Source organism: Vespa velutina, chromosome 14 (assembly GCF_912470025.1).
Source record: "Vespa velutina chromosome 14, iVesVel2.1, whole genome shotgun sequence".
In the NCBI taxonomy this organism is placed as follows: Eukaryota; Metazoa; Arthropoda; class Insecta; order Hymenoptera; family Vespidae; genus Vespa; species Vespa velutina.
This window is the reverse complement of record NC_062201.1, coordinates 2,326,348-2,353,847: the sequence shown is the minus strand read 5'-3', so window position 1 is coordinate 2,353,847 and position 27,500 is coordinate 2,326,348. Positions and strand designations below refer to the sequence as shown.

At 27.3% G+C, this 27,500-nt stretch overlaps 2 protein-coding genes across 5 annotated transcripts; both read right to left on the bottom strand.

Annotated features, from left to right (window-relative positions):
- Nucleotides 1-296: 296 nt before the first annotated feature.
- On the bottom strand, nucleotides 297-3,948 carry LOC124954158 (glutaryl-CoA dehydrogenase, mitochondrial). The gene is made up of 9 exons (XM_047506640.1): nucleotides 3,796-3,948; nucleotides 3,614-3,646; nucleotides 2,928-3,299; nucleotides 2,738-2,867; nucleotides 2,334-2,556; nucleotides 1,988-2,217; nucleotides 1,622-1,782; nucleotides 1,180-1,289; nucleotides 297-485 (listed from the first exon to the last, which is right to left on the bottom strand). Exons 1-8 carry the CDS (start codon nucleotides 3,860-3,862, stop codon nucleotides 1,222-1,224), a joined length of 1,284 nt encoding a protein of 427 aa, XP_047362596.1. The 5' UTR covers nucleotides 3,863-3,948; the 3' UTR covers nucleotides 297-485; nucleotides 1,180-1,221.
- A 1,469-nt stretch (nucleotides 3,949-5,417) lies between these two features.
- Nucleotides 5,418-12,786, bottom strand: LOC124954159 (caveolin-3-like). Of its 4 annotated transcripts, none has more exons than XM_047506645.1 (4): nucleotides 12,768-12,786; nucleotides 8,833-8,921; nucleotides 7,128-7,307; nucleotides 5,418-5,661 (listed from the first exon to the last, which is right to left on the bottom strand). In XM_047506645.1, exons 2-4 carry the CDS (start codon nucleotides 8,917-8,919, stop codon nucleotides 5,464-5,466), a joined length of 465 nt encoding a protein of 154 aa, XP_047362601.1. In that variant the 5' UTR covers nucleotides 8,920-8,921; nucleotides 12,768-12,786; the 3' UTR covers nucleotides 5,418-5,463. The 4 variants fall into 4 exon arrangements, with proteins under 4 accessions (XP_047362601.1, XP_047362598.1, XP_047362600.1 ...); XM_047506642.1 differs by lacking the exon at nucleotides 12,768-12,786 and adding an exon at nucleotides 11,535-12,182 and having other exon boundaries at nucleotides 8,833-8,991; XM_047506644.1 differs by lacking the exon at nucleotides 12,768-12,786 and adding an exon at nucleotides 11,535-12,182.
- Nucleotides 12,787-27,500: the final 14,714 nt, after the last annotated feature.

The following is a 27,500-nucleotide window of genomic DNA, read 5'->3' as shown; positions in this document are numbered from 1 at the left end:
AGCTAGATCACACTTATCGACTGTAAATAATAGTTTAATTTAGAATATCATTTCGACCAGTAAATCATAGTGTGTAATACGATGTATTCTCGAAATATTTATTGTATCCCATACTTCTTTAATTATTCGAACATATTTTATCTCAAAACTGATGATCGTATATATATATATATATATATATATATATATATATATATATATATATATGTATGGTTTATCTAATTTTTAAAGAAAAGAAAAAAAAAGAAAAGAAAAACAAGGAAAAAGAAATGAAAAGAAAAAAAAAATGAAAATAATCATATCCAACAGGTAATTTTATTCGAAAAACAAGAAAAACAAAATACGTGATAAAACATTGACAATCCTTTTTACGTTTGAAAACTTTGCATCTTGTTCTTTGTTATTATTTTCATCGTTTCTATACATACTCGATATTAACGCTTTTGTGAGATTCCTGTGATTTCGTCGTATATACGTTGAAGTTACTAGAAAAAAAAAACCAAAAAAAAATAAAAAGGAAAATTAAAGCAGAAAAAGAGAAAGAGAAACGAAAAATGGCTCGCCAAGGGGAAAAAATTGTTGTCATTAGAAAAACTTAAGAGTAACGAGCCATTCGACAAAAATATTGTTCAAAGAAATGATTACGGCGAATAAAGAAGCAATAATAAATTATTCAATTACGTTTTTTAGTGTAATTAATTCGGGAAATTTTAAATGGATCGTTTACATCGATATAAATCAATTGTTATTTCTCATATAAATATATTTTCTCTTACATGAGCGCATATGATATAAAGTAAAGTGATAATGTATAATAAATTTTTTTTTATGACAAACGAAAGAGGGAAAGAAAAAAAAAGAGAGAGAGAGAAAAAAAAAAAGAAAAAGAACAACAACAACAACAAGAGGAAAATATATCATTCGTTACGAGTAGTCGTTAAAAAAAGAGAAACAAAAAGAATGTTATCGTCAGAGAAAAAAAAAAAAAAAAAAAAAAAAAGAAAAAAGTAAAAAGTAAAAAAAGAAAAAAAAAAAAAAGTAAAGGTAAGGAGGTAGAAAGAAAAAAGAGAGAGAAAAAAAAAGAAAAAGAAAAAGTAGAACGGAAAACAAAAAAAAAAAAAAAAAAGAAAAAAAAGACATATTAATAACTTTACGACAGTTTTTAAAGGTGGAACCTACTTTCTTACATCTCCTGGCTGAAATAACAAGGAGGAAAATATCTTATCCAGCAAAGGCGGCTAATCCGGTGATCGTTCTTCCGAGTATCAAAGTGTGTATGTCGTAAGTACCTATATTGAAGTAAAAGAATAAGAAAAAAAGAATAAAGAAAATAAAAACAACAACAACAATTATATACACACACGCACACATACGATTATATATATATATATATATATATATATATATATATATATATGATATAATTATATATAAATAGACATCGTAGAGGGTTAATAATCACTGATACGATAAATACGTTAGCATTTGGATTTTAACGCGAGTAACGTCAGGAAAATATAAAATTTCACTGGAGTCATCGATATTAAACGTTTCATTAATCTTAACGCGATAATCGATTTAAACGGACTATATTTTAACGTCAAAATGTTCTCCTGCCTACCTTCGTAAGTGTTAACGGATTCGAGATTCATCACGTGCCTAATGACGTGATACTCGTCCGATATGCCATTACCACCTAACATGTCTCTCGCGGTCCTGGCAATTTCTAACGCTTTGCTAGCAGAATTTCGCTTTAACATAGAGATCATCTCGGGGTTAATCCTGAAAAGAAACGGAGATAACGTTATCGTGGAAAGAAAAGTATCAAAAATAAAAAAAAAAAAAAAACAAAACAAAACAAAACAAAAGAGAAAGAAATAAGAACATATAAATAAGAAAAGAAACAAAGAACAGAGAAAAAATTAAAAGTGAAACGATTTAATCAGATCGCAAACATTTAGATTAAATTTAAGATACTTTAACGTACCTGCCTTCATCCTTTAATCTTCCAACTCGTAAACATGCTTGTAAACCAAACGCTATATCGCACATCATATCAGTCAGTTTCTTTTGTATCAATTGATTAGCAGCCAAAGGTCTATTAAATTGTAATCTTTCTAATGTATATGATCTTGCTATTTTAAAACAAGTTTCAGCTGCTCCCAATGCACCCCAGGATATACCAAAACGAGCATTGTTTAAACAATTAAACGGTCCCTATATATATAAACAATATTTATCTCTCTCTCTCTCTCTCTCTCTCTCTCTCTCTTTTTCTCTTTCTATTTTGAATATCATAAATCGTAATCATTAATTAACGCAAATGAACTAACTTTCAAGCCCTCTACGCTCCGTAATAAATTTTCTTCGGGTACTATGACATTGTCCATCAGTATCATCCCAGTGGTGGAAGCTCTCAATGAAAATTTTCCTTCGATTTTCGGCGTCGACAAACGATTTTGATTTTTTTCTCTTTCGATTATGAATCCCCGAATAATTTCATCCTCGCATTTTGCCCAAACGATCAGTATATCGGCTATGGGTGCGTTTGTAATCCTATTATTAGAAAATATATTAAATAAAACACAGATTATTTATTTGTTGTACAAACACATATATATATACACACACACACACACACACATATTCATATATATATAAAATTTCTTTTTTTCTTTCTTTTTATTTTTATTTTAAAAATATGCATCCATGTATTGCTAATATCATCTATATTTACCATGTTTTGCTTCCATTCAATTTGTAAATTTTTTTATTAGAATCATATACAGCTTTAGTTTGAATGCCTGCTACGTCGCTACCATTATTGGGTTCGGTTAAACCGAAACATCCAATTAAATCTCCGGTAACTATAAGATCAAAAAAATTAAATTAATGTTGAATAATGTAAATCGATTATTATAACTTACTAAGTTTTGGAAGAAATCGTTCCTTTTGAGTTTGATCACCGTACGCATATATACCACCGGCAACGAGCGACGATTGTACGGACATCGATGATCTATAAGAACTGTCGACAGACTCGATCTCTTTAGCAAGAAGTCCATAAGCTACCGAGGATACATTGGAAGCTCCATAACCCTTCAAGGTACAACCCAAAACGCCAAGAGAACCGATCTCCTTAATGATTTCCTTGTGAAAATGTTCATTACGATTGGCTTCGATAATACGGGGCATCAATCTCTCTTGACAATAATTTCGAAATTGATCTCTTATCATAATCTCATCCTGTGTTAATTGAGACTCGAGATCGAACGGATCGTCCCATTTGAATTGTGTATCTGGATGAATAATTTTATTTAAAAAAAAAAAAAAAAAAAAGAGAGAGAGAGAAAGAGAAAAGGAAACAAAAAATAATATGATTAAATATATAAATTATAGGAGACAGTGATGTTACCGACTGAGCGTTAACCGATAACTTCTGCCATCTATAGGCACAATGACAAATTAATAACGTATTGCGGACAACACGACAAAAAGAATATTTTTATTTACTTTATCTTCTATTTATATTTTCTTTTTATTTAACAATGAAACGTTCTAAAGAAAAAAAGAAAAAAAAAAAACGATATGAAATTATTAAGAACGGACTTACGTTTTTTTTGTAGACACGAAATAACAGAGATTCCTGATTACGTATGTTTTATCGTTAAGGAGAATAGAGAAAATTTGTCTGATGATATGTATAAAAATTTCTTTGTTTACGATATATCATTTTTTCTATATAATGACACGTTAAAGCAATATAATCGTTATAAATTGTTACGAAAAGGATACGTCTGGTTAAAATTTGTTTATATAAATTTATACACTTAAAAAATTTTATCTGTACGCGAACTACCATCTTGTTGAGTATCCGTTAGAGAACTGACTTGTTGATTTCAGATCAGTGATTTTGTTGAGATTTTTTCTTGATTTATTAGGTGGACCGGAAAGTAATGTCGTTTCTGCCAATGCCGATATTTAATTGTAATTAAAAAGAAAAACTTGTTAAAAATTTATTCGTTTGAATTTAATTTAAGAAAACGACATTACTTTCCGGTCCACATAATATATGCACGACACATATCTAATCGCATACAGTAGCGATAAATGAGATACATATTCTCTGACAATTCCAATAACGTTGCTTATTCTTATCGTTGAACTTTCTGACTTTTCAACGGGATCTGTCTTACCGATGCATTATCATACAACGATTCACTTTTACGTCGTTGCTTAAGAGTTTCATTAAATATTATTAAATCTCTTTATCTCATACATATAAATTGAAAAATCGGTCGATCGGTCCCGTCTTTGTTAATTTATCCTTTTTTATTTATCTATCTATTTGTTTCATTTCTTTTTTTGTTATTTTTTTTTTTTTTTTTTTTTTTTTTTTTTTTTTTTTTTTTTTTTTTTTCTATCAATCTCATCTTTCCACACGGAATTGTTTTAACTTGTAAAAAATACAATGGATGAATAGATCGTCGATTTATTTGATAACATAAGAAATTATTTTATCGAATTAATTTATATACATATTGCATTTCTTAATGATAAAAATTATTTAGCGATTATTTATTATACAAATGATAGGTGACGCGAGAATATTTGAAATGTTTTTTTAATTGATTAGAAAAATTGGACGTTAGAAATTATTAGAAAATAGAAAACACAAAGTTTTTAATTATAATCGTTAATTTTAAGAATTGAAATTAGAAATTTTTTCCTATTTTTCTTTTATTTAATAATATCATACAAATATTCGACGAAAGTGCGATAAAATTGTATAAAGGTTTTTTTTTTTCTGATCTATGATTAAGAAATTGATTTCTCTAATATAAAATATACACATAATATCGTTAAGATAATGTTACATGAATTATGTTTCTATGTTTTTTAATAGCTGGAGATAATAATACTCCATTGTCAAATCGAATTTTGTTATATTCACGGCAGTCTAAATTGGACGGATCGTTCACTTTTTTTTTTTTTTAAACACATTGCGGATCAGACATTTTATTATTAATTATTATTTATTGCAAAGAGAGAGAGAGAGAAAGAGAGAGAGAGAGAGAGAGCGAGAGATAAAAAGAGAGAGGTATTTTTTATATTAAATATTTTGAAATTATTTTTTTTCATCTATTATTACGTCAATGAATCGTATGTTTGATCAATGATCAATGATCAATAATTATAACAAGAAACTTATAATCGGTCTGGATTAAAATATATTATATATTATATATTAATATTAAATATTATTTTTATATATAATATATTTATATATATATATATATTGTTTAATAAAATATTATATATAATAATTATATTTAATAATATATCATATATATATATATATATATATATATATATATATATATATATATATATATATATATATATAAAATCTGTCCGTAATGCGTTAAAAGAAAACGGGATGAAAAACTTGGAAATGTTTTCTCATACTATAAGAATATCGTCCTTTTTTTCAGGACCGTCTGGTAATTTTTGATTTAATACGCGTATATTATTAAAGAGATATCCAGTGGCGTCTGCGACAGGTCTAACGATTGCTTGAACAAAAGCAGTAAAGAAGCTTCTCGTAGCTGCACAAGTTATTTTCCATACTCGAAGGCAGGGAGCGACGCACCATATATGCTAAAAAAAGTACAGATGATATATAGATTGTTACGTTAACTTAATGTATTGATCACATTTTTATATAGACTAGGTATCTATTGACTGATATTAATAAAACATTTGAAGGAATGGAAGGGATATTAATAATAACAATTATAAATTAATCAATTCAAACGAAATAAGATTTCAAGAATGATCGTTACTCAATGAGTGATCCAATAAATTCAACATGCGATTATAGTTTCAGGATAATTAATGTAAATATATATATACATATATATATATATATATATATATATATATATATAAAAGGGAAAAAGAAAAAGTTAAATAAATATTACAATTTAATGAAAATACAAAAAAAAAATTGTCGTATGTATTATATCGCTTTCGATGAAATATAAAAAGGGATTTGCGTACAAAAGAATTTTCTATTAATTAATTAAAGGAAAGAAGAAAAAAAAAAAGAAAAAAAGAAAGAGAGAGAGAAAGAGGGAGAAAATTCAACGATCTTGATTGATGCACCGGTCTCGCTTAAAAATCTCTATTTTTCGTTTATTTATAATAAAATAAAGTTTGTACAAAGGTCGCAATTTATTCGGGATTTAAAATAAATACACTTTGCGTAACCATAAAAATTTCATGTTTTTGTTGTCCGTTTTTAACGTTCGAGTTTTTGCTCACAGAAAGAGGAGACTTTTTGATTAATTAATTCGAAGTGCAAAAAAAAAGTCAACCGATGGTCGTAAATAAATAGAAAATCAATATTTATTAACTTTCGAAAGGATTGGATCTCGTAATTTTTATCTTTCTCTCAACATTTGGATTAGTTTTGAAAAGAAAACCTTTTTCGAATAATTAATACGAAGAAGAATATTTAAAGAAATAATTGCAATTTAATGTAGATCCAATAAATTACATTTGAAAGGATTCAAATCCTTTGCTCCGTTTGTTTCGACATTTACGTCACGTTCGAAAAATCATTTCGATTAATTGATTAAAAGAGAAGAGAAGAAGAAGAAGAAGAAGAAAAAAAAAAGGGAAAAAAAGAAAAAAAGAATTTTCCAAATTTCGAAAGAATTTTTTTCCATTTCGAAAAAATTAAATAATAAAGGAGATCGTGGGGCAGGCGGGGGTAGGGGTAGGGGGAGGGGGAGGGGGAGGGGGAGGGTGCAAAAAAAAACTAATGATCGATGAGTGATTTAAATAAATTTATACTGAACGATGGATGATAATATTATATCCCTTGCAAACATACTTGAGATAATATATACACATGGATAAGAAATCGATGCACACAAACGACCGTAATAAATCGATCAGAGAGAGAGAGAGAGAGAGAGAGAGAGAGAGAGTGGGGGGGAGGAGAGAGAGAGAGAGCATGAAAGGAAATAGACACGTGAAGAAGAAAAAGAAAGAAAGGAAGAAGAAAAAAAAAAGAAAAAAAAAATAAAAGAAGAAGATATTATCGACTAAAGGCTTACCTCGAACGCAAGGCAGGCGAACGTAAAGCCAAGGCAAAGTGCGAGCAAGGGTGCGACCAAGACCGAGAGAAATATATAACAGCAACCCCTCGAAAGGCGAAAACAGTGGCCACTCAAGCGCCAAGCGCATTCCGGACTTCGAATGCCTTCCGGTTCGCCGATCACGTCGTCCCACATTACCTGTTCGTAAAACCAACATATACTTTTTTTTCTTTCTTTTTATTATTATTATTATTATTATTATTATTATTATTATTATTATTATCATTATTATTAATCATTTTCAATTCACAAAGATTCACGAGAAATGAGTAATAAAGGATTTTGAAGTATCGCGTTAATATCTTCGTCCTCTTGAAATTTTATTTTCGTTTTTATTACGCCTCATTTATACGCGGATTTATTCGTAAATCAAAGGAATCACGTGAATGGACTCGTGTCGTGTCGGGATGCAGTGGCGCTAAGAGAAATAAAACGGAAAAAAAAATAAAAAAAGAGAGAAAAAAAAGTATATTAAAAAATGGTTCCTCGATATCGTGAGCGAAATATTATTAAACGAGTATGAAATAAAAACGATTGACTTCCCTTTCAAATTGAAAAATTTAATCGACCTTGTTTTTTTCTCATCGAACGCTCTGTACGTTCTTTTTCTTTTCTTTCTTCTTTTTTTACTTTTTCCTTTTTTCCCCTCTCTTTTTTCGACATTTCTTTATCACTCAAATAGATATTTTAATCAATTATCTTAATAAAAGAAAATGGATTCTACGCGTTTCGTAAGAAATAATTGATAATTATTTTATTTCTTGCTCTTGAAATATTTGTTTTAATATATATATATATATATATATGTATATATATATATATATATGTATGTATATTTTTTTTCTTCTTTTGTTTTTTAAACAGTTTTTGTGTTTACTCGGCAAAAAGTAGCAAACTTATATATAAACAAAATTTTGAAAAAAAAAAAAGAAAAGAAAATCATTCGTTGAATAGTTTAAACTGTTTAAAATTTCTCTTGATCTTATATTCTTAGATATTTAATCTTTCTGAATTGTTGAAAATTTCTCGGAAAAAGAGAAAAAATAAATAAATAAATAAATAAAATAATCATTCACTGGAACGGTTGAATCGTTAAGAATTTGATCTCTTAACCTCTTATTTATTTATCCTTTTAATTAAAAAAGAAAAAGAAAAAAGAAAGACAAAAATACTCTCACATGTGTCTGAACGTTTCAGAAGAAAAAAAAAGAGCTGGGCCTGAAAACTTTGAAGATAAGAAACAAAAAGAAATGAAAACAAAAAAGAAAGAAAGAAAAAGAAAAAAAAAAGAAAAAATAGAAAAAGGGAATACCAGGGTGTCCCATAAGAAAAACTAAAAGTCATTAAGCTCGTCTAGAAAAATAACGAAAAGAAAAAAAAAAAATGAAAGGAAAAAAATGTCTGCGTTAAAATATTAACCCTTTATATTTTATTTTGATGTATCACTTATTTGTCTCATTTATTCATCGTTTTAATTTTTCGAAATGAAAATGAATAAATAAATAAATAAATGAATGAATGAATGAATGAATGAATGAATGAACGAACGAACGAACGAATGAATGAACGAATGAATAAATATTAATTATTTTGAAATCGTGAGATTTTATATCGTACGAACGTAAAATTATTTATAAAATAAATAATGGCTTGTTATGTTAACCTGAAGATGTTGATTAAGACTATTTGGATCCCTGTCTTCAAGATCCATAGCACTGGCACCGTCGGCAGATGATTCCGGCTTCTCCATTCCTGGAAGATGAAAGTTGCACTTCGGTGTTGGGCACTGACAGGCGTTCTTCAATCTAGCGAACATCCTCTCCTAACACGAAAATTTGCCCGAGTAAACCAGATCTTTTGTTTGCCAATAAATTTAAACGGTTAAAAAAGATCAAAGGGTTTCTTTGCGAGCGGGCTCACATATGGCATTAACATAACGCGAGTGAATGCTAAGGCCACGAAGAAACGTAAGAGAGTATCCGAACATTGATCATTTTTCTTTTTAATAATATATTATATCAAGTATACCATACGGACGAGATTTCACTATGATTCGTTTTTCGATCGATCTTTTTCTTTTTTCCTTTTTCTCTCTCTCTTTTTTCTTTTCTTTTTCTTCTTTTTTTCTATCGAAACGTTGAATGACCAAAAACATAAAGAGAGACAGGTAGAGATAGAGATAGATAGATAGATAGATAGATAGAGAGAGAGAGAGAGAGAGAGAGAGAGAGAGAGAGAGAGGGATAGTCTTTTAATTAATCCATTTAGTGAATTATTTATGTAATTTGGAATTTTGCAAACTCACATACTTCTTTTTCTTTTCTTATTTCTTTCTTTCTTTCTTTCTTTTTTTTTTTTTTTATTTCTATCTCAACGAAAGATCAATCATTCCTTATCGATGTGGTAACGATTATATTCTATTCGTATCAATTGATATTTAGAGAAATTTTCTTTTTATTTATTTTTTTTTTTTTTTTGAAAAAGTCTGACCGTATATTGCATTAACGATTCGTATTGTTAACAATAATGTTTACGAAATAGGAAAGGAAAAAAAAAACGTATTTTAGCGATGGCGTAGCGATGCGGAAAAAGGTAAGGCTATAAAACTTAATTGCGTGTATGTTTGTGGATTTGTGTGTGTATCCATGTTTGCGTGCGTGTGTGTGTGTGTGTGTGTGTATGTTCGCGTGTGTTACCTTGAATTCAACGTCATAATCGCAAGATATCGATTCGCGAAAAGTTAAGACTGGTGGATTGTAAAGGCTACATGTTTGGCACTCTTTCAGACATTTCTTTCTTTGATTTAAAAATATATACATACTGTATACATATATATATATGTAAGTATGTGATATCGATATGTATATAGATATGTATATAGGTATGTATATACTTCGATCGAAATTTTTTTATCCTTTAAGTTTGTAGAAAAAGTTAAATCCCGAAGAGTCTGTGATAAAGTTCACACGTTCAACGTGTCGCACGACACAAAATGACAATTCTTGGATAAGGTGTAAATTTTTTATGTTAAGTGTCACGCGCGTTATACGCGGTTTCTTTCGAACAGAAAATCGATATTAAAGTAGCCAAAGTATGACGTAGAAGAAGTGATTATATGCATTAGGTTCGTCTACTTTGACCAAAATCAACAATGACATTTTTCAATTCATTATGAACATCGTTTCTGTACATTTATAAAAATAATATATACAAGTAGAGATGTCGTTTATTAATAAAAAGAATGAAAATGTTCATTGGAAAATAAAAAAAAAAAAAGAAAAACAAAAAAGTAAAAAAAAAAATAATCGTCGTCCTTCATCGATTTTTCTTCGCTTCTTCCTTTTTTTTTGTGTTTTTCTTTTTTCTTTTTTCTTTTTTTTTTTTTTTTTTTTTTGGTTTCTTCTCCTTCGATACGACATTTCTATTCTATGAACTGTACAATAAAATATTTATCAAAGAATGAAAAAAAGAAAAAGACAAGAAATAAGATAAAATAATATCGCCATCTTTCAATTTCATTATCCTTTTTTCTTTTTTTTTTTTTGTTTGTTTGTTTGTATTGCTATATTTATTTATTTCAATGGAAAAATAATGAATTAGATTTATACAAGAAAAGTTAATCGTTAAAATTAAAACGAAACAATTCGTTAAGTTTCGTTCTATGAACTATTACGAATAAGTTTGTAGCTTAATTGAAAATCAATTGCAAAAAGTTTCGCTTATTCGTTTAAAAAAAAAAAAAAATTCCATGCAATTTGCATTGATAATACATAAGATTTCAATCGTTTACACGCAGTTGTTTACTTTCATGGATAATTAGTTTAAGATATAATGTACATTTATATATATATATATAATATCTTTTTTATTTATGAAATAAAAATGTTCGAAATCAAAATGGTGTCTAGTAACGAGGATAAATAAATTATTGATAATTAAGTTGCTATCCTTTTCTTTTTTTTATTTATAAAATAAAAACTTTTAGAGCATACATATAGACATACACACAGGACCAAACACACTTTGCGTGACAGTGCAAATATACTAGAATTAGATTGTAAAAATTTCTTCGAAAATTATACGAACTATATGAGATATTATGAATGAATCTAATTATACGAAGTGCTCTTATGTGATTGTACTATAAGAAAAGAGAAGAAAAGAAATGAAAGGAAAAATGAGAATTATAAAAAATTCACGTACAAAAGAGAAAAAAGAAAAAGAAGAAGAAGTAGGAGAAAAAAAAGGAGAAGAAAAAATTTGAAAGCAAAACGATTTCTAATCAATCGTTAGACACGGTTCACCCTCATGTATCACCATGCATCAGTATGTACGTATACTATAGAAAAAATTATGTTCACTTACTTTACTCTCTTCTGGTATTTCAATTCCTTGTATTTTTTCGTGTTCTTTCTTTTTTCTTTTTTTTTCCTTTTCTTCTATTTTATTACTTCGGAGACGTCAAAATGAAAAAAGAAATTGTTCGATGTTGCTCGCTTATAATGTTACAGAGTTTTGCAGGTGGAAAAGCTTAGGTTAAAACACAGGTGGATTGAAACGGTGAGAAAGAGAGAAAGAGAGAGAAATAGAGAGAAATAGAGAGAAATAGAGAGAGAGAGAGAGAGAGAGAGAGAGAATGAGGGACGAACGCTTCTAAGTGGACAACGGTCAACGCGCATGCGCATTAACGCTATTGTAGAATTACACCCCCACAATATATTGTTCAACGCAGAGAGAAAGAGAGAGATAGAGAGAGAGAGAGTACAATAACCCTATTTCCAACGAAAGTGAATGTCAGGTACGATCACGACATTGAACGATTTTCTGATAATTATTACGCATTCATTACGGCGACCAATCGATGGAGTTTCTTCGTTTATTAGTAAGACTATTATATTTACGATTAATAAGACTACAATACGATTCTATATATTTATGGAAATTTATAGAAAATTATATGTCATAGAATAAGATACTTTTATTGAATTTAAATTGAATAGAATTTGATGGGTTTATTATTTTTCTTTTCTCTTCTTTTTTTCTTTCTTTTTCTTTTTTTTTTTTTTTTTTTTTTTTTTTTTTTTTTTTTTTTAATTTCACTTATAAATGTTTTTTTTATTAAATTTTTAATTGAAAATTTTATTACGATGAGAGAGAGAAAGAGAGAGAGAGAGAGAGAGAGAGAGAGCGGTATAGTACGTAAAATAATTAAAGAAATAATTTATAATTTTGATTAATTAGATAAATATAATGTCTTTCATTCAAATGAAACTAAGGAGAATTTTAATTATAATTAAAAATAAATAATATTTATTAATATTGATAAATAATAAAAGAATAAGTTTGACAATTTTAATAAATTTTACGAATTTAATTTGTAAATAAATTGATTTTGTTAAAAGTAATAATAATTAATAATATTTAAATTGTAAATCGTAAACATTTTTTATCAGATTTTTTATAATATATTTATGTATATATATAAATATATTATATTATATATATATATATATATATGTGCGTAAACTAATATAAAAAATTGTATTTGTTGTAAACTTTAGTTCGTCATTTCTTTCTACAATGTATATAGATGGTAACCTAGTAATCCTCGTTATCATCCAGTTTATTGTACTGATCTCTAGCGGAGAGATGGTATACTATTGACAAAATGTGAATAAAGTTCAAAGATTTCCCATTAGATGACGCTAGGTATTCTATTTATTATAATTTATGAAAGTACTTATTTACTCGTCATAAGGCATAAGTTTCTTATTAGAAAATTTATTGTTATTATAAAATGTATTATTTATCAATTCAAGTAAGCAATCTAGATATTTCAATTAATTTTTTACTTAAATATATTTCTTTCAATTAACAAAGATAATAATTTATTTATTTCATTGTATAATAAAAATTGACAATAATATAATGAATAATTTAATATCGTTATTAATTATTAAATCTTAATAGTTAACGAGATTTTATAATAATACATAAAAAATATATGTAATAAATAATAAAAAATAAATAAAAATAATAATAATAATAATAATCATTATGATGAAATAATCTACAATATTATATCTATATTTTGAGATATATTTTTTGATATAGAAATAATATTATACATATAACTAATAAAAAACATATATATATATATATATACATATATATTAATATTATTATAAATTAATATTAAATATCATAAATAGCCTATGGTATACAATATATGATTTTTTTTATATAATTTTTAAATGTAACTTTCAAACGTTAATTTCGAATCGATCATAAAATGTGATTTATTATTATTCTTTATATAAATAATGACAATAATAATTGATAGTAACAATATCAATAATAAATAACAACTAATAATATATATATATATATATATATATATATATATATATATATATATATATCTACATTATTGAGATTTACCGTTCAGACGTTGACTATAAAAAAAAGAAAAAAAAAAAAAAATATAAATAAAACAGCAATTTTATGATCGGAAGATCTCGATATAAATATAAATTTATTTTTATATTTTCCATTATCTTCGTATTTTTACAATAAAATATAAATACTTACTTATAACCACTGTATATACCACACATACACACTCACACACACACACACACACACACACACATACATACACACACATACACACAGACACATACGATGTACTTTACGTCGTAGGCAAAATTGTCGTAAAACGAATATTTGTCAGAGTGAAGATTACAGATATGAGGAAAAAGAATTCGAGGAAGAAGAGAAAAAAGGAAAGAATGAAAAAAGAGAGAAAGACGAGAAACTGGGGTGGTAGGTAAAAGTTAAGGGAAAGAAAGAGGAGGGTGTGGAAGTAAGTGAGTGCTAAAACCGGATGCTCGTATCTGCCTCGAAGCGATAAAGATAGTTCAACCTCGCTCTTGTTGCCTTAGCTACCGTATGAACGCTGTCTTCCTATTACGTATATTATCTCTGAAATTCCATCTAACTGTGTAAAGTGTATTCCCCTCTCTCCCTCTCCCTCTCTCTCTCTCTCTCTCTCTCTCTCTTTCTCTCTTTCTCTCTTACCCTATCTTTTTCTTCCCCTACCCTTTACTCCGCATGAGGCATAAAACATGCGGCAAAGTGAGTTCTTAATTTTGATACTTCGTTGAATGCAACTAACGAAAATTGAAATTCCATAAGAATTGCAACTGTTAAAAAAGGAATTTTTTAACTTTTTATTATTATTATTATTATTATTATTATTATTATTATTATTAAATTAATATTAAATTATTTTTAACATTAATAATTATGCGTTAATCGAAAGGTTTCGAGAAGGAAAGATCGAAGGGTATTAGTGAATTATTGAAAAAAAAAAAAAAAAACAAAAATTGATTTATTTACAAGTTAAATTCGTAAAATTTATTAAAATTATTAAACTTATTCTTTTATTATTTATCAATATTAATAAATATTATTTACTTTTAATTATAGTTAAAATTCTCTTTAGTTTCAATTGAATGAAAGACATTATATTTATCTAATTAATCAATATTATAAAATTGTTTCTTTAATATATATATATATTACAATTGATTGATAAAACATTATCTCTATACGATTCTATTCATATATCTCTATACGATTCTATTGCAAATGAAATATCTGAAAATATTCATGGGGCGTTGGACGAGGAGGAAGGAGAGATCGAAGAATTTAATTATCCATAATAGATAGATTATAGATTTAATATAATAATATTAAAACGGGGAAAACTTTTTCCCCATTGAGACATTTTGTATATCATTAATAATAGAAATATTAAAGTGAAAATAGAATAATATAATGCAAAATTAAAGAAAGAATAGATATATTCATTTCTTTTATTTTCATTTTTTTATTTTATATGTATATATATATATATATATATATATATATATATATATTTTTACATTTAACGAATCAAAGCAATTCTCGTATAGCTAATGACAAATAAACAAATTCTTTCGACTTGTAACGATATCCACGATTAATGTAATTTCTTGTGTTATAGCAATGCAATAACGACACAAAGCTTAATCTTTCCTTCCGCGTCAGCTCTCTCTCTCTCTCCCGTTTTTTTTTTTTTTCATTTTATTTTTATTTTTTTTTTTCTGTAGAATTACTTACTCCTAACGTTTTGTGGCGAGATCGTGTGCGCGCACTCTCCTAAGGGACTTGTGTAATCCGGAATGAATGAACGTGTAGGTGCAGTCGGCGATTGCGCCATTGGCGTGACAAAGAGAACGAAAGAAGGAAACAGAGAGAAAGAGAGAGAGAGAGAGAGAGAGAGAGAGAGAGAAAGAGAATGAGAAAGAGAGAAAGAGATAGACTGTCGGACCTTTCGATCAACGACACGTGCAACATAGCAACGACAATATAAATGCGATATAAAGCATGTTGCATAGTCGAGGTGCGCTCGCGCGCACGACCACCGAGTGTCATAACCCCTTGCGACTTACTTGCGCAAGTATCATACGTAGATAGATTATGTCTATCTAAATTCTAAACGTTCTCAATCCTGCCATATAGGATTAGAGAAGTGCTTTGTTAAATATCGTTACGTGTCTTATGATAACGGGTTTTCACATTTCTTTATTCTCTTCTTTCTTTTCTTTTTCCTTGTTTTCTTGTGTTTTTTTTTCTTTTCTTTTTTGTTTTATTTATTCCTTTTCTCCCTTTTCCCTTTCAATTCTTCTTCTTCTTCTTCTTTCTTTCTTTGAAGATAATTCACATAGACGTTTTGCGAGATCGTAGAAAATACGATTGTGGCGTTTGATTGAACGTTAACATCCATTGAAAAAATCATTAATTTTGTTTTTTCTTTTCTTTTTTTTCCTTTTCTCTTTCCTGAATTATAAATCTGTCGATTTCACGGTTTCTTTTTTTCCTATGTTTTCCCTTTTTTTTCTTTTTTTTTTTTTGTATTTTCTTATATTATTACATCGACGTCGTGTGATAATATATGATTTATTAAATTTAAAACGATGATTTTTTAATTTTGTTAAGCCATTAATTATTATCCGATGTCTGATGATAAGAAATAAACAATATTGTTATCGTTTTGTTCGAATGAGGAAAATGTTTTTTTATGTAATTTTTTTTTTTTTTTGGTGAATCTGTAAAATCAATCGTCAATGTTATTCGGAAAATTTTATTTCTAATGATCACAGGTAATAATTAATTATTTATACACGAATAATGTACATATTTTAATATTAATAATTTATATTATCCATTCGTCGCGTAACACGATGATCATAGTTATTAATCATATTGTCGAACTATATTAGCATTAAATGATCTGTAAAATGACTTGTTAGCATTTGATATATTCGTTTTAAGCATTTAGCCGTATCTGTATAATAATTTATACAATTGATACGATAAATATCATTTTAATGATTGCACAGTATTATTTTTCTTTTTTCTTTTTTTAATTTTTATTTTTCTGTTTTTGTTCTTTTTTTTTGTTTTTTGTTTTTTTTTTGTTTTTTTTTTTTTTTAATATTTTTTCGATATTACTCGACAGTAATCATGATTTATTAACAATTTCATCCTAGTTAATTATCAATTGACGATCTATAAAATGTCCCGTTGCGTTTGATATATCACTTTTGAAAAATTTCATTGTATCTGTATTAATTCGTAATCCGAAAAGAAAAATATATTATTTTAATTGATCACACATTATTATTTGCAATTTATTTTTTCTTTTCTATTTTTATTATTTCATTACAATTACTATATGTCTAATGACGTTAGTCATGATCGTTAATTTCATCGTGCCATTTTATATTATCAATTAACGATTAATAAAATGTCTTGTTGCATTTCATATATATATATATATATATATATATATATATATATATATATATTTCATCTATTCGAAACATTGCCTTTGATATATCCGTTTGATATATCCGTTCTATAATAATTCATAAAAATGTTCTGAAAAAAAAACGAAAAAAAAAACAAAAAAAAAGCAAAAAAGAAATTATTATTTCAATCGATCAAACATTATTACTTTAATTTGCCTTTGTTATTCCATAATAATTATTCCGACAATCGTATGATCATTAATAATTACGTTATACTATAGTAAGGATAAATCGTCCGTAAAATGACTTGTACTTGGTATATTCGCTTAGAATATACGTCAAAACGTATTTATAATACATTTATGCGTAAGCAACGATGACAATATAATTTTGAAAGTTGAATGTCAGCTTATCCTTCTCTCTCTGTCTCTCTCTCTCTGTGTGTGTGTGTGTGTGTGTATGTAGGTATGTATATGTGTGTTTCTTACAAAGCAAGTAAGCGAAAGATCCGCTCGTCGAGGTACAGTAGCCGGTCTCTTACGTGTTGGAACAGATGTAGCAGTGGATTATGTTCGCTCGACTATGCAACGATAACTGCACCGTAACTGCCGTTCTAGGTGTCATAACCTTTGCAACGGTTTCGCAAGTATCATTCCTCGCGTCGCACGCGTTTAAGTAAGATCAATGCACTCGCTTCCCGTACTCAAATCTCGTTTACGATTCGTAACGCGATTATGCGTAATGAGTGTGAACGATTCGTGCTTTTTTTTTTCTTCTTTTTTTCCTTTCTTTCTTTTTTTTTTTTTTTTTCTTTTTTCCTTTTCTTTCAAACCGAACCTCTGCTCGTTCATTTATTCATTTATTTATTTATTAATTTATTTATTTATGTCCTTTTCTTTTTCCTTTCCTTTCTTCGAATAATTAGTTAAATTAGACGAGATAATGAAGAAAGAAAAAAAGTAGCATGGTCGTTTCTACTATACTTATGTAATTATTTTGTATTATGTTTAATTATTTGTTTCTTTTTCTTTCTTTCTCTCTTTTATTTATTTATTTATTTATTTTTTCTTTTTTGCGAATCTACTTTGCCATCGATACACTTCTTACTGTTCTCGTTTGCTTTCGTTTTATTTCATTTATCGTTTTATTTTTCTTTTTCCTTCTGATACTATTTTTTTTTTCCTTATCTTTATCTATATGGTACCATTGACATTGTCGATTTGATAAAATTAATAAGGTGATAAAGCTAAGAAAAGATTGAAATAAATGTTATTTTTGTTTTTAACAAAAAAAAAAAAAAAAAAAAAAAAAAGAAAACAAAAGAATGTAATACATATCCAAGTAAATTGTACGTAAATAATATACTGCTCGTTAATTTCTTCGCAGTTTGTTTTCGTTTTTTTTTTTTTTTTTCACAAATTGAAAAAGCTTTATCTCTAAGTTAATTAGCTGAATTAGTTTAGAAAAGGATTTGTCATTTCGTTTAAAAAAAACATATATATATATATATAATTATATCATTCGATTATATTTTTTTTCTTTATAATTTCATGCACTTTTCAAATATTTATTACGTCATAAAGAAATGTCTTGATTTTTCGTTGCTTGATTAGGTCTTACTTAATGTATAATTTTCATTATTTATTATTATATGTATTTTCAATAATATCTTTTAATTTCCATTTAAATAATAATATGTTCGTTTAAAAAAAAAAAAAAAAAAAAAAAAATAAAGAAATGCTCCTTTGAGCCTTGATCGTGGCTTAACTTAACTTTTTATTATTTTCACTTTACATATATATAATAAAAATATTTTAGCGTTTTAATTTAAAACCAAAAAAAAAAAAAATTAATAATACGTTCATTGCATTATTATTTATATTAGAGAAATGTGCTAATTAGCGTCAGCGTTTGCATCTTAATTTTAATCCTACTTACGATCTTTTTCATACGTGTAATAAAAATATTTTAACTTTTGTTTATATATATATATATATGTTGTTTGTATATATATACGTTGTATATAAAAAGAAAATTATGCTGCTTGTGGATTTTTTCGTTCTCACAGTTGGAGTCATTAAATTCATGCGCTCTTTATTCTATACACGTGTTACTTGAGGTTTTTGTCGACTCGATTGTTAGCTTGGAATTTTCATACCGGAAAGGAGGAAAGAGAAACGATTGAATGGTTCGTAATTACGTGTCTGATTTTTATTTAATAATTTCCAGTGATAGAAAAGCTTCCTACTTATATTGCCGGGAGCAAACGTTTATAATGATTGACGAAGTGAAATAAATAAATAAATAAATAATTAAAAAAACAAAAGGAATGAAAAGAAAAATAAAGAGAAAAAAAAATTAAAATATGTCAATGAATCAGAGAAGGAGAAAAAGAAAGAGAAGTATAGGGTAGAGGGGGGATGGGAGGGAAGAGAAAAAAAGAGAGAGCGTGTCTTTAATGTCTCGAGTTTAAACGACTAAGAAAGAAAATGTTGAGTGGCAAGGTCAGGGTAAAGGATGAGAATGTTCCCATCATGCATAATGCATACCTGAAAACGTGGAAACCGACGAAACGTCTTAGTGACAAAACGAATGCGTTTCGAATATTTCACTTACGACACTTTTATTCGAATGATTCTATTAAGAAATTTTCTTTACATGGGATATTAAAAGAAAAAAAAAAAAAAAAAAAAAAAAAAAATATTATTCAACGTTACGAACGTTCCGATCGATCACTAATCAATTATTAACTTTAATTAAACGTTAGTATGATAATTTTCTTTTTCTTTTTTCTTTTCGAAGAAATTAAAAAAGAGAAAAGAAAGATAAAACCATATCGATCGATTGTTAAACACGAAAAGGACAAGAGTTAGGAAAAAAAAAAAAAAAGAAAACAAACAAAAAAGAGAAAAAAAAAGACAGATTTTCTTTTACGTCCACTTTGTAGCTGAGTCATAGATAATAAAATATTTCATATCTCGTATTAAAAATATACCTTGTAACTTCAAATCTGTGATATAATTCTTTAGACGTATATTAACAGACACCCTTTCTATATATATATATATATATATATATATATATATATATATATATATATATATATATATATTTATCTGATCCTTGTGATCTGATTTGATCTGATAAAAAGCATAGTACTCGATCTGATAGCTGGCAATGACATGAAGAAGAGGATTCGAATGGAAAAAACGACGACGAAATCGTACATGGTATTGTTCTCGGCGTCTTCCTATGGGGTACTCGATCATTTATTTCAATCGAGACACCACGATAGAAAGAGAATTATTTATTTATTTATTTGTTTATTCGTTTGTTTATTTGTTTGTTTGTTAAGACGAATCATCGAAAAGATTTTTATTAGTATAATATGAAATAGGTAATAAAATTTTAACGAAAAATTGAAGTTCAATGTTCGTTCTGTAAGCGACCGAGTTTCGATGTTGAGAAATTCTTGGATAAATTTGCATAATCCGGTAATATATATATATATATATACATATATCGTATAATTGTACGTAATAATACATTCACATGGTGCAACGCGAATCGGGTTAATAAGTTTATTAATGGATGACTAGTGTGTTAACGAGAGCGAATCGATTGCGTGTTTATAATGAAACATCTTTCTAATGCGATTAATACGATTTTATAATAATATAATTACAATATTGTAGTTATATATATATATATATATTGATTACAATTTAATATATTTTATTTAATTTATATTAATTTCGCTTTTCTTTTTTTTTTTTGGTCTCTCTCTAAGAAGTCTCGAGTTTTTTTTTCTGATTTTAATATTATTCATTATATAGATATAAAATAAAATAAAGTAAATAAAATAATATATATTAAATATTATAATATATTCGAGAAAAAAAAATCTGATTTTTATTATAATCTACATAGATTATAGACATCACTTTGAATAATGATTTATAATTTCTTAAAAATAAATCCTTTCAATTGTAATAACTATATCTATTTGTTTTTAAGACATTAACAAAAATTATAATATCTTTACAGATTTGTTTTATTTTGCCTTGAAATAAAAATATGAATCAAATTAAATTCCAATCCCCCTTACGAAAATAATAAACAAAATTTTTTTTGGCGCTTGAAAATTCGTAGTTAAAATATAGTACCGATCGTCGTACATATTCCAAGGGAATAAAAGTAATAAAAATAATAAAAATATAAAAATGTTTTAATCGAGAAAAAAGAAATAAAGAAAGAAAAAGAAGAAATAAATAAATAAAAAAAAAAAATAAATAAATAAATAAATAAATAAACGAAAGAAATCAATTTGAGGATTAATTCTAACGAAAGTGTCGCAATGTGATTTTTGTTTTAAACGTTAGAAAAATCATGTGATTTATTTAGCCTTATTATGCGAGAATATAAATCGTAGATGAAAAAGTAAGAAAGGAATAGACATTATAGGTTTCTAAAAGAAAATGGAAAGATTGGACATTGAGCGTCCTTAAGGAGGAATAGTCCTTCTATTTCAAACCTGTTTTTCTTAGATGGGAGATCGCCCTAGACGATAGGAATGAGAAAAGGTTATATAGTATTCTATTGAGGGATATAAGTAACGTTAACCCAACCTCCTGGAAATCCTCCTAGGACGTATCTCCCACTGATTTATATCATCCCTACGAATTGTCGAGAACGTTATACATTAATCAGATATACGAGACGAAATTACTTCTGGCATTAACGAATGTCGTTCAACGTATGTCGTTCCACAAAGAGAAATACCTTATTTCCTAGAATAATACAGATTCGTTTACCACTCATAGATAACATCCATTTAGATAGCTTTGATAGCGAATCGCAAAACTCTAATCATAATTGTTATTAAATAAGGGAGAAAATCGTATAATCTCATCAATTTTCTAGTTATTACGGGATACAAACGATATCTAATGATAAATATATAAGATAAATAATAATAATGATAGATGTACACACACACATATATATATATATATATGTGTGTGTGTGTGTAATAAATGTGTCTGTAAATCGATTCGATTTCTTTTTTTTTCATAAATTTTTGGTTCATAACATTTTTTAAAAGTTATAGATAAAATCGATCTTTTTATCTTTTTATTATTTATAATATATATATATATATATATATATATATATATATATATATATTATTTTCATACAAAGAGAATTATTAGAAGCATAAAAATGAAGTATTGGGAATGAAATAATAGGAGAGGATATAGGTGCAACAACGGGCGTTGCACTATGCACGCTCGATTATGCCACATTACGGGTCATTATGCAACGCGAACATTTACGCAATCAAAACTCAAGCAATCGATCCCTATGAAATCTTGAATTACACGTTTTATATGTCGATCAGCAATCGACGATCGGCGGCCACTCTTCGCCTCGAGACAGTTTGCTTCAAGTCGAATCGAGAAAGAGAATCGAACGTATCGTGACTTATTGAGAAACGAAAGAGAAAAAGAATGTTAGAAATAGAAAGAAAGAGAGAGAGAGAGAGAGAGAGAGGGGGGGAGGGAGGGAGAAAGAGACATTACGTTAATTTCTTCGTTTATGAGAACGGAACGATTTAACGCTTTGCGATTAGTTCGAACTCGCTCGAACTATTCTCGATTCTCGTGCACGACAGCCTCGATCAAATATCCACGTGATTTTAATCGTCGTACGATCGCGTATCGATCTCAATTAAAGTCGTAAAACGTTGTGCAAAATCGATCGACGGCTCCGTTCTAATTCATCAGAAATTATTGAAAATATCGTCGTATAAATAATAACGTTGAATAATATTTATCCTCGTAAAATAACATTGACGCTCATTTCGATTAATTTTGATCCTCGAATTAGATCAATGTCATATAATTTTGTTAATTTTTTTAACGTGCATTCTTTTTCGTTTTTTTTCCTTCCTCTCTCTCTCTCTCTCTCTTTTCTTTCGATATTAGTTATCATATGAACGTCCAAAAATGCACTCGTTATTGCTTCCAATTCCATACACGTCATAGTCGAGTCGTATCTGATAGAAAGTAGAGAGAGAGAGAGAGAGAGAGAGAGAGAGAGAGAGAAATAGAGATAGAGATAGATAGATCAGGGATCCTAGGAATTCTTTGAGGACGATATAATTTCCGAGACACGCGTAAAGGCACGAATGCGAGGGAGGAGTCACGTTTACCGACATTCGTCGACGAAGAAAGCGAGAGAGGTAGAGACGGAAAGAGAGAGAAAAAGAAAAAGAGAGAGAGAGAGAGAGAGTGAGAGTAAGAATGAGAGTGAGAGTGAATGAGAGAGAGAGAGAGAGAGAGAGAGAGAGAGAGAGATAGAGATATACAGATAAAGAGACGGGGTTTCGATGGTGTGACTCAGCAAAGCACGATGGATGACGTAACGCCGTTAACTATGCTTTCGAGAGATCCCTGAGTGGCCGGAAAAAGAGGGGTGGAAAGGAAGAGGCGTAGAGTGACGAGAAGAGGGCCGAGGGGGCAAAAGTAGGAACGTTGGAACGTCGATTCTCTCTCTCTCTTTCTCTCTCTCTCAGCTTCGAATTTTATCCTTTTCATCTTTTTCGAACGTCTACAAATCGGATTATCCTAAGTCGAATTCGTTTTATTTTTAAATTATCGACGAATTCGTGTTAAATCTTCTGTTTGTTCATGTCTACTCGAGGATAAAAATTATCTTCCTTCTTATCGATATGTCTCGATATAGTTTCAATCAAAATTTCTTTCGATTAAAGATGATTTGTTTTCTATGATTTTTATTTTGTTATTTTCTTGAATTTTTTTTCTATCTACCATCCTTCTTTTTTCCAGAATGATAAAAATTTCTTCTTCTATCCGTTTTGAACAGATCATTTAGTCCTTAGTTAGATTGTATCGTTTATAAATAAAACATATTTTGTGTGTGTGTGTGTGTGTGTGTGTGTATGTACAATTCGACTCGATGATATTATGAATAAAAAAAAAACAAACAAAGAAAGGAGAAAAAAATCTAAAACAACGGATAGGTAATTAATTATTAATCATAGTATATACGATAATATTTACTTTTTAATGTGCGTGTTATTAAGTTGATTAATTATTATAAATATTCGATAACGTTCCTTTAGAGTATTATACTATACTTTTATAATAAATGAAATAAATAATCTAAATAATAATATAATAAAATAATAAATGAAAAATATTTAATATAATTAATTTCTTATTTAAAATATTAGAGAAATGTTTACGATTATTAAACCGTCAAATTTTTAATATTTATAATAATATTATAATATAGAATTATATTATGAAAATGAAATTATTTGATGGTCGAATTAATTTTTTATTTAATGATTTACGTATTTCATATAAAATGAAATACGTAATGCGTGCACTTTACATCTACGATTAATAACATATGTCGAAGCTGAAAGAACTTTTAGAATATTTATAGTAACCACTCAGCAAGTATGAGATTATGTAATATATAGATAAAATTGAGATAAGAGATACTTTCGCGGATGAATTGAACTGTATTATATCTTGCAACGATATGCAAATATTTAGGTAATATCATACATCATACACCATTATGTATAATAATAACCCTGCTGATACTCATACGTACATACATATATACATATACACACATACGTGTATATAAAAAAGAAATATATATGTATATATATAAACAATTTCTAATTCGACTATAAATAGATCTTTCCAGTTATTAAAAACGTTAAAAGAAAAAAGAATAGATTCATTTAAAAATATTATTAACTTTCTTTCGAAATATATAATACGTATGAATTAGTATAAAACTTTTATAAAAGTTTCATATTATTATTATTTAACATTATTGTATTTTTATATATATATATATATATATATATATTTATATTGTTATTTTTTTCTTTTTTTAATCAAGATTTTTAAGAAACCCTATTGTAAGAATATCTTCGAAATCATTAAACACGAAAGAAAATTTCATTTAAAGCATTATTAATTTTTTTTTTCAAATTATCAATGCGTAATAAATTAAGAAAAAAAAAAAAAAAAAGAAGTACTTTTATCATCCTTTAATACGAGTTTAAATGTACTTTTACAAAAGAAAAGAAAAAAAAAGAAAAAAAAGGAATGATTTTTTCGAAGATATTTTTTTTGCCAGAAAATTTTCCTATCGAAAGGTAGAAAATATTTGCTTGAAAATAAAAAAATGAAAGTAATTAATTCAAATGAATTAATTCAATAAATAATAATTTACGAATAACAAGGCTATCTTTCGTAAAGCATAACATTTTAAGATGTTGAATGCAATCGAGACGAAATGATTACAGAGTGTAATAAGTATAATCGTCAATAACTTAGATATATATACATATACATATATATATATATATATATATATATATATATATACACACACACACATATATATTGGCTAGTCGTATGCGAATAATCATCTATGTATTACGGGATGTCGTAATTTTGTGGTTTCGATCGATCGAGCGGTAAACGCGAGATAGTAGAGTTAATATTAAGTTTTCCTAACAAAGATCTTGGCCCAACAACTATGTACGTATGTATGTATATGGATATATATATATATATATAGGGTGTCTCGTTTTAAACGATATGGCGAAATATCACCGATTATATTGCCTTTGATAAAGAAATATTTCGAATAAAAGTTGTTAATGATTTTTAATTGGAAATATAATGTTCATCGTAATTATTTCGTAAGAGATCATTTTTGTTTTTTTTTTTTTTTTTGTCAATATATCAAATTTGTAGAGAAATTCATTTTCAGGAAAATATCTTTAGAGAGGATTTGTTCTTCTTTTCTGTTTTTTTTTTCTTTTTGTTACTTATTGTTTTTATTTATATTTTTCTTCGTACGTTTCTGAAGTTGTATAATCATTCAAAGCACGATGCTTTTTCGATGAAGAAAGAAGAAATTTATTGTGATCGCACAAATGAAATATGTGATGAAAGGTTATACCTCAAGTATTCAAGTATTCATTGGATTCTATTATTAATATTCTCGACAACTTTTGTTTGGCATAAAATATCGATTTTTATTTAAACAAAATTGTTACTTGACTTTTCAATCTGTGACAACAACGTCCACCGTGAAATAGCTGCGATACATATAACATTTCCCACTCCCGACAATCTCCGTAAAAGCTAACAATTTTTATTTTGTTTCTTTTTTCTTTCTTTTTTTTTGTTTCGAAACATTCATTTATAAAATCATATTCGATCGGAGATATTTCGTGATATCGTTTAAAATGCGACACCCCGTGTATGTTGGTTAAAAAAAAAAAAATTCATTTAACCGCTGGAACCTTTTATTTCGCAAAGTATATTGGCATAATTTACGTAACTTTCGATCAGCACGTATATTCATTCTAAAGGACGATGTTTTATAGTTAATCATTGGCCTTGAAAGAAATCGTGATAAAAAAGAAAAAATTAAAAAGAAAAAGAAAAAAAATTGAAGAGAAAAAGAAGAAGTAAGAAAAAGAATGCAAATCGTGTTGACAATTGTAACGTCAAATATTTCTTGTAAAAAAAAGATTTTTCGTATTGGTATACTCGTGACTGACAACGAGACTAATTGACAATGATAGAGGAGATACATAAAAGGGAAAAGGACCTAAAGGAATGAACGAAGACGGGAAAGTTCTTGTAGAATAAGTCACGTGTGCTACTGCAACGTGCTCGATTGTTGTTTGTTGGGTTCACGGTCCGACTCTACCTTCTCACTTCGAATATACAACTATTGGTGATATAATAGGCTAGCCGTTTACTTAGTCTTATATATATATATATATGTATGTATATGTATATATATATATGTATATATATATATATATACATATATATACATATGTATAGGGTGAACTAAGTTTAATTTAATCTAATCTATTCTATTTACTTATATAAAGGATATATTTAATTATAACTAAATAACATTTTCCCTTTATTTCCTTTAATATATTTAATTAATTATTCTACATGAATAAATTAAAATTTATTATGTAATAACTTTCTTTTCTTTTTTCTTTTTAACAAATTATTTAATTAAAAACAAAATATATATATATATATATATATATATATTTAAAAAATAATTATATTTGTTGTTTATTTATTTTGTTAATTAAGAAAAAAAAAAAGAAGAATAATGGGAAATATTAATCTTTAGATTTTAAATCAGTCACGTTCTTTATCATTTCTCTTACTTAACTAATTATATATATGGATGTAAGAATTATTTATGCATACATATATATATATATATACGTCTGTGTGTGTGTGCGTGTGTGTGTGATATCAGATTCAAGATTTCGCATAGATCGGCTCGTTGCCTAGGATTGGATTGCGTCAATATTCGTCTTGCATAATGATTCGTAATCTGGCATTACTTCGAATGTATCGTATAT

Excerpts from the sequence above, each read along its gene's own strand:
- LOC124954158 (XM_047506640.1), bottom strand. The coding sequence starts at position 3,862 with ATGGTAGTTCGCGTACAGATAAAATTTTTTAAGTGTATAAATTTATAT. Across the intron at positions 3,300-3,613 it reads TTCGTGTCTACAAAAAAAAC|ATACACAATTCAAATGGGAC; the intron begins GTAAGTCCGTTC and ends TTATTCATCCAG. Across the intron at positions 2,218-2,333 it reads GGAGCGTAGAGGGCTTGAAA|GGACCGTTTAATTGTTTAAA; the intron begins GTTAGTTCATTT and ends TTATATATATAG.
- LOC124954159 (XM_047506642.1), bottom strand. The coding sequence starts at position 8,985 with ATGTTCGCTAGATTGAAGAACGCCTGTCAGTGCCCAACACCGAAGTGC. Across the intron at positions 7,308-8,832 it reads GTCTTAATCAACATCTTCAG|GTAATGTGGGACGACGTGAT; the intron begins GTTAACATAACA and ends TTTTACGAACAG. Across the intron at positions 5,662-7,127 it reads TCGCCTGCCTTGCGTTCGAG|CATATATGGTGCGTCGCTCC; the intron begins GTAAGCCTTTAG and ends TACTTTTTTTAG.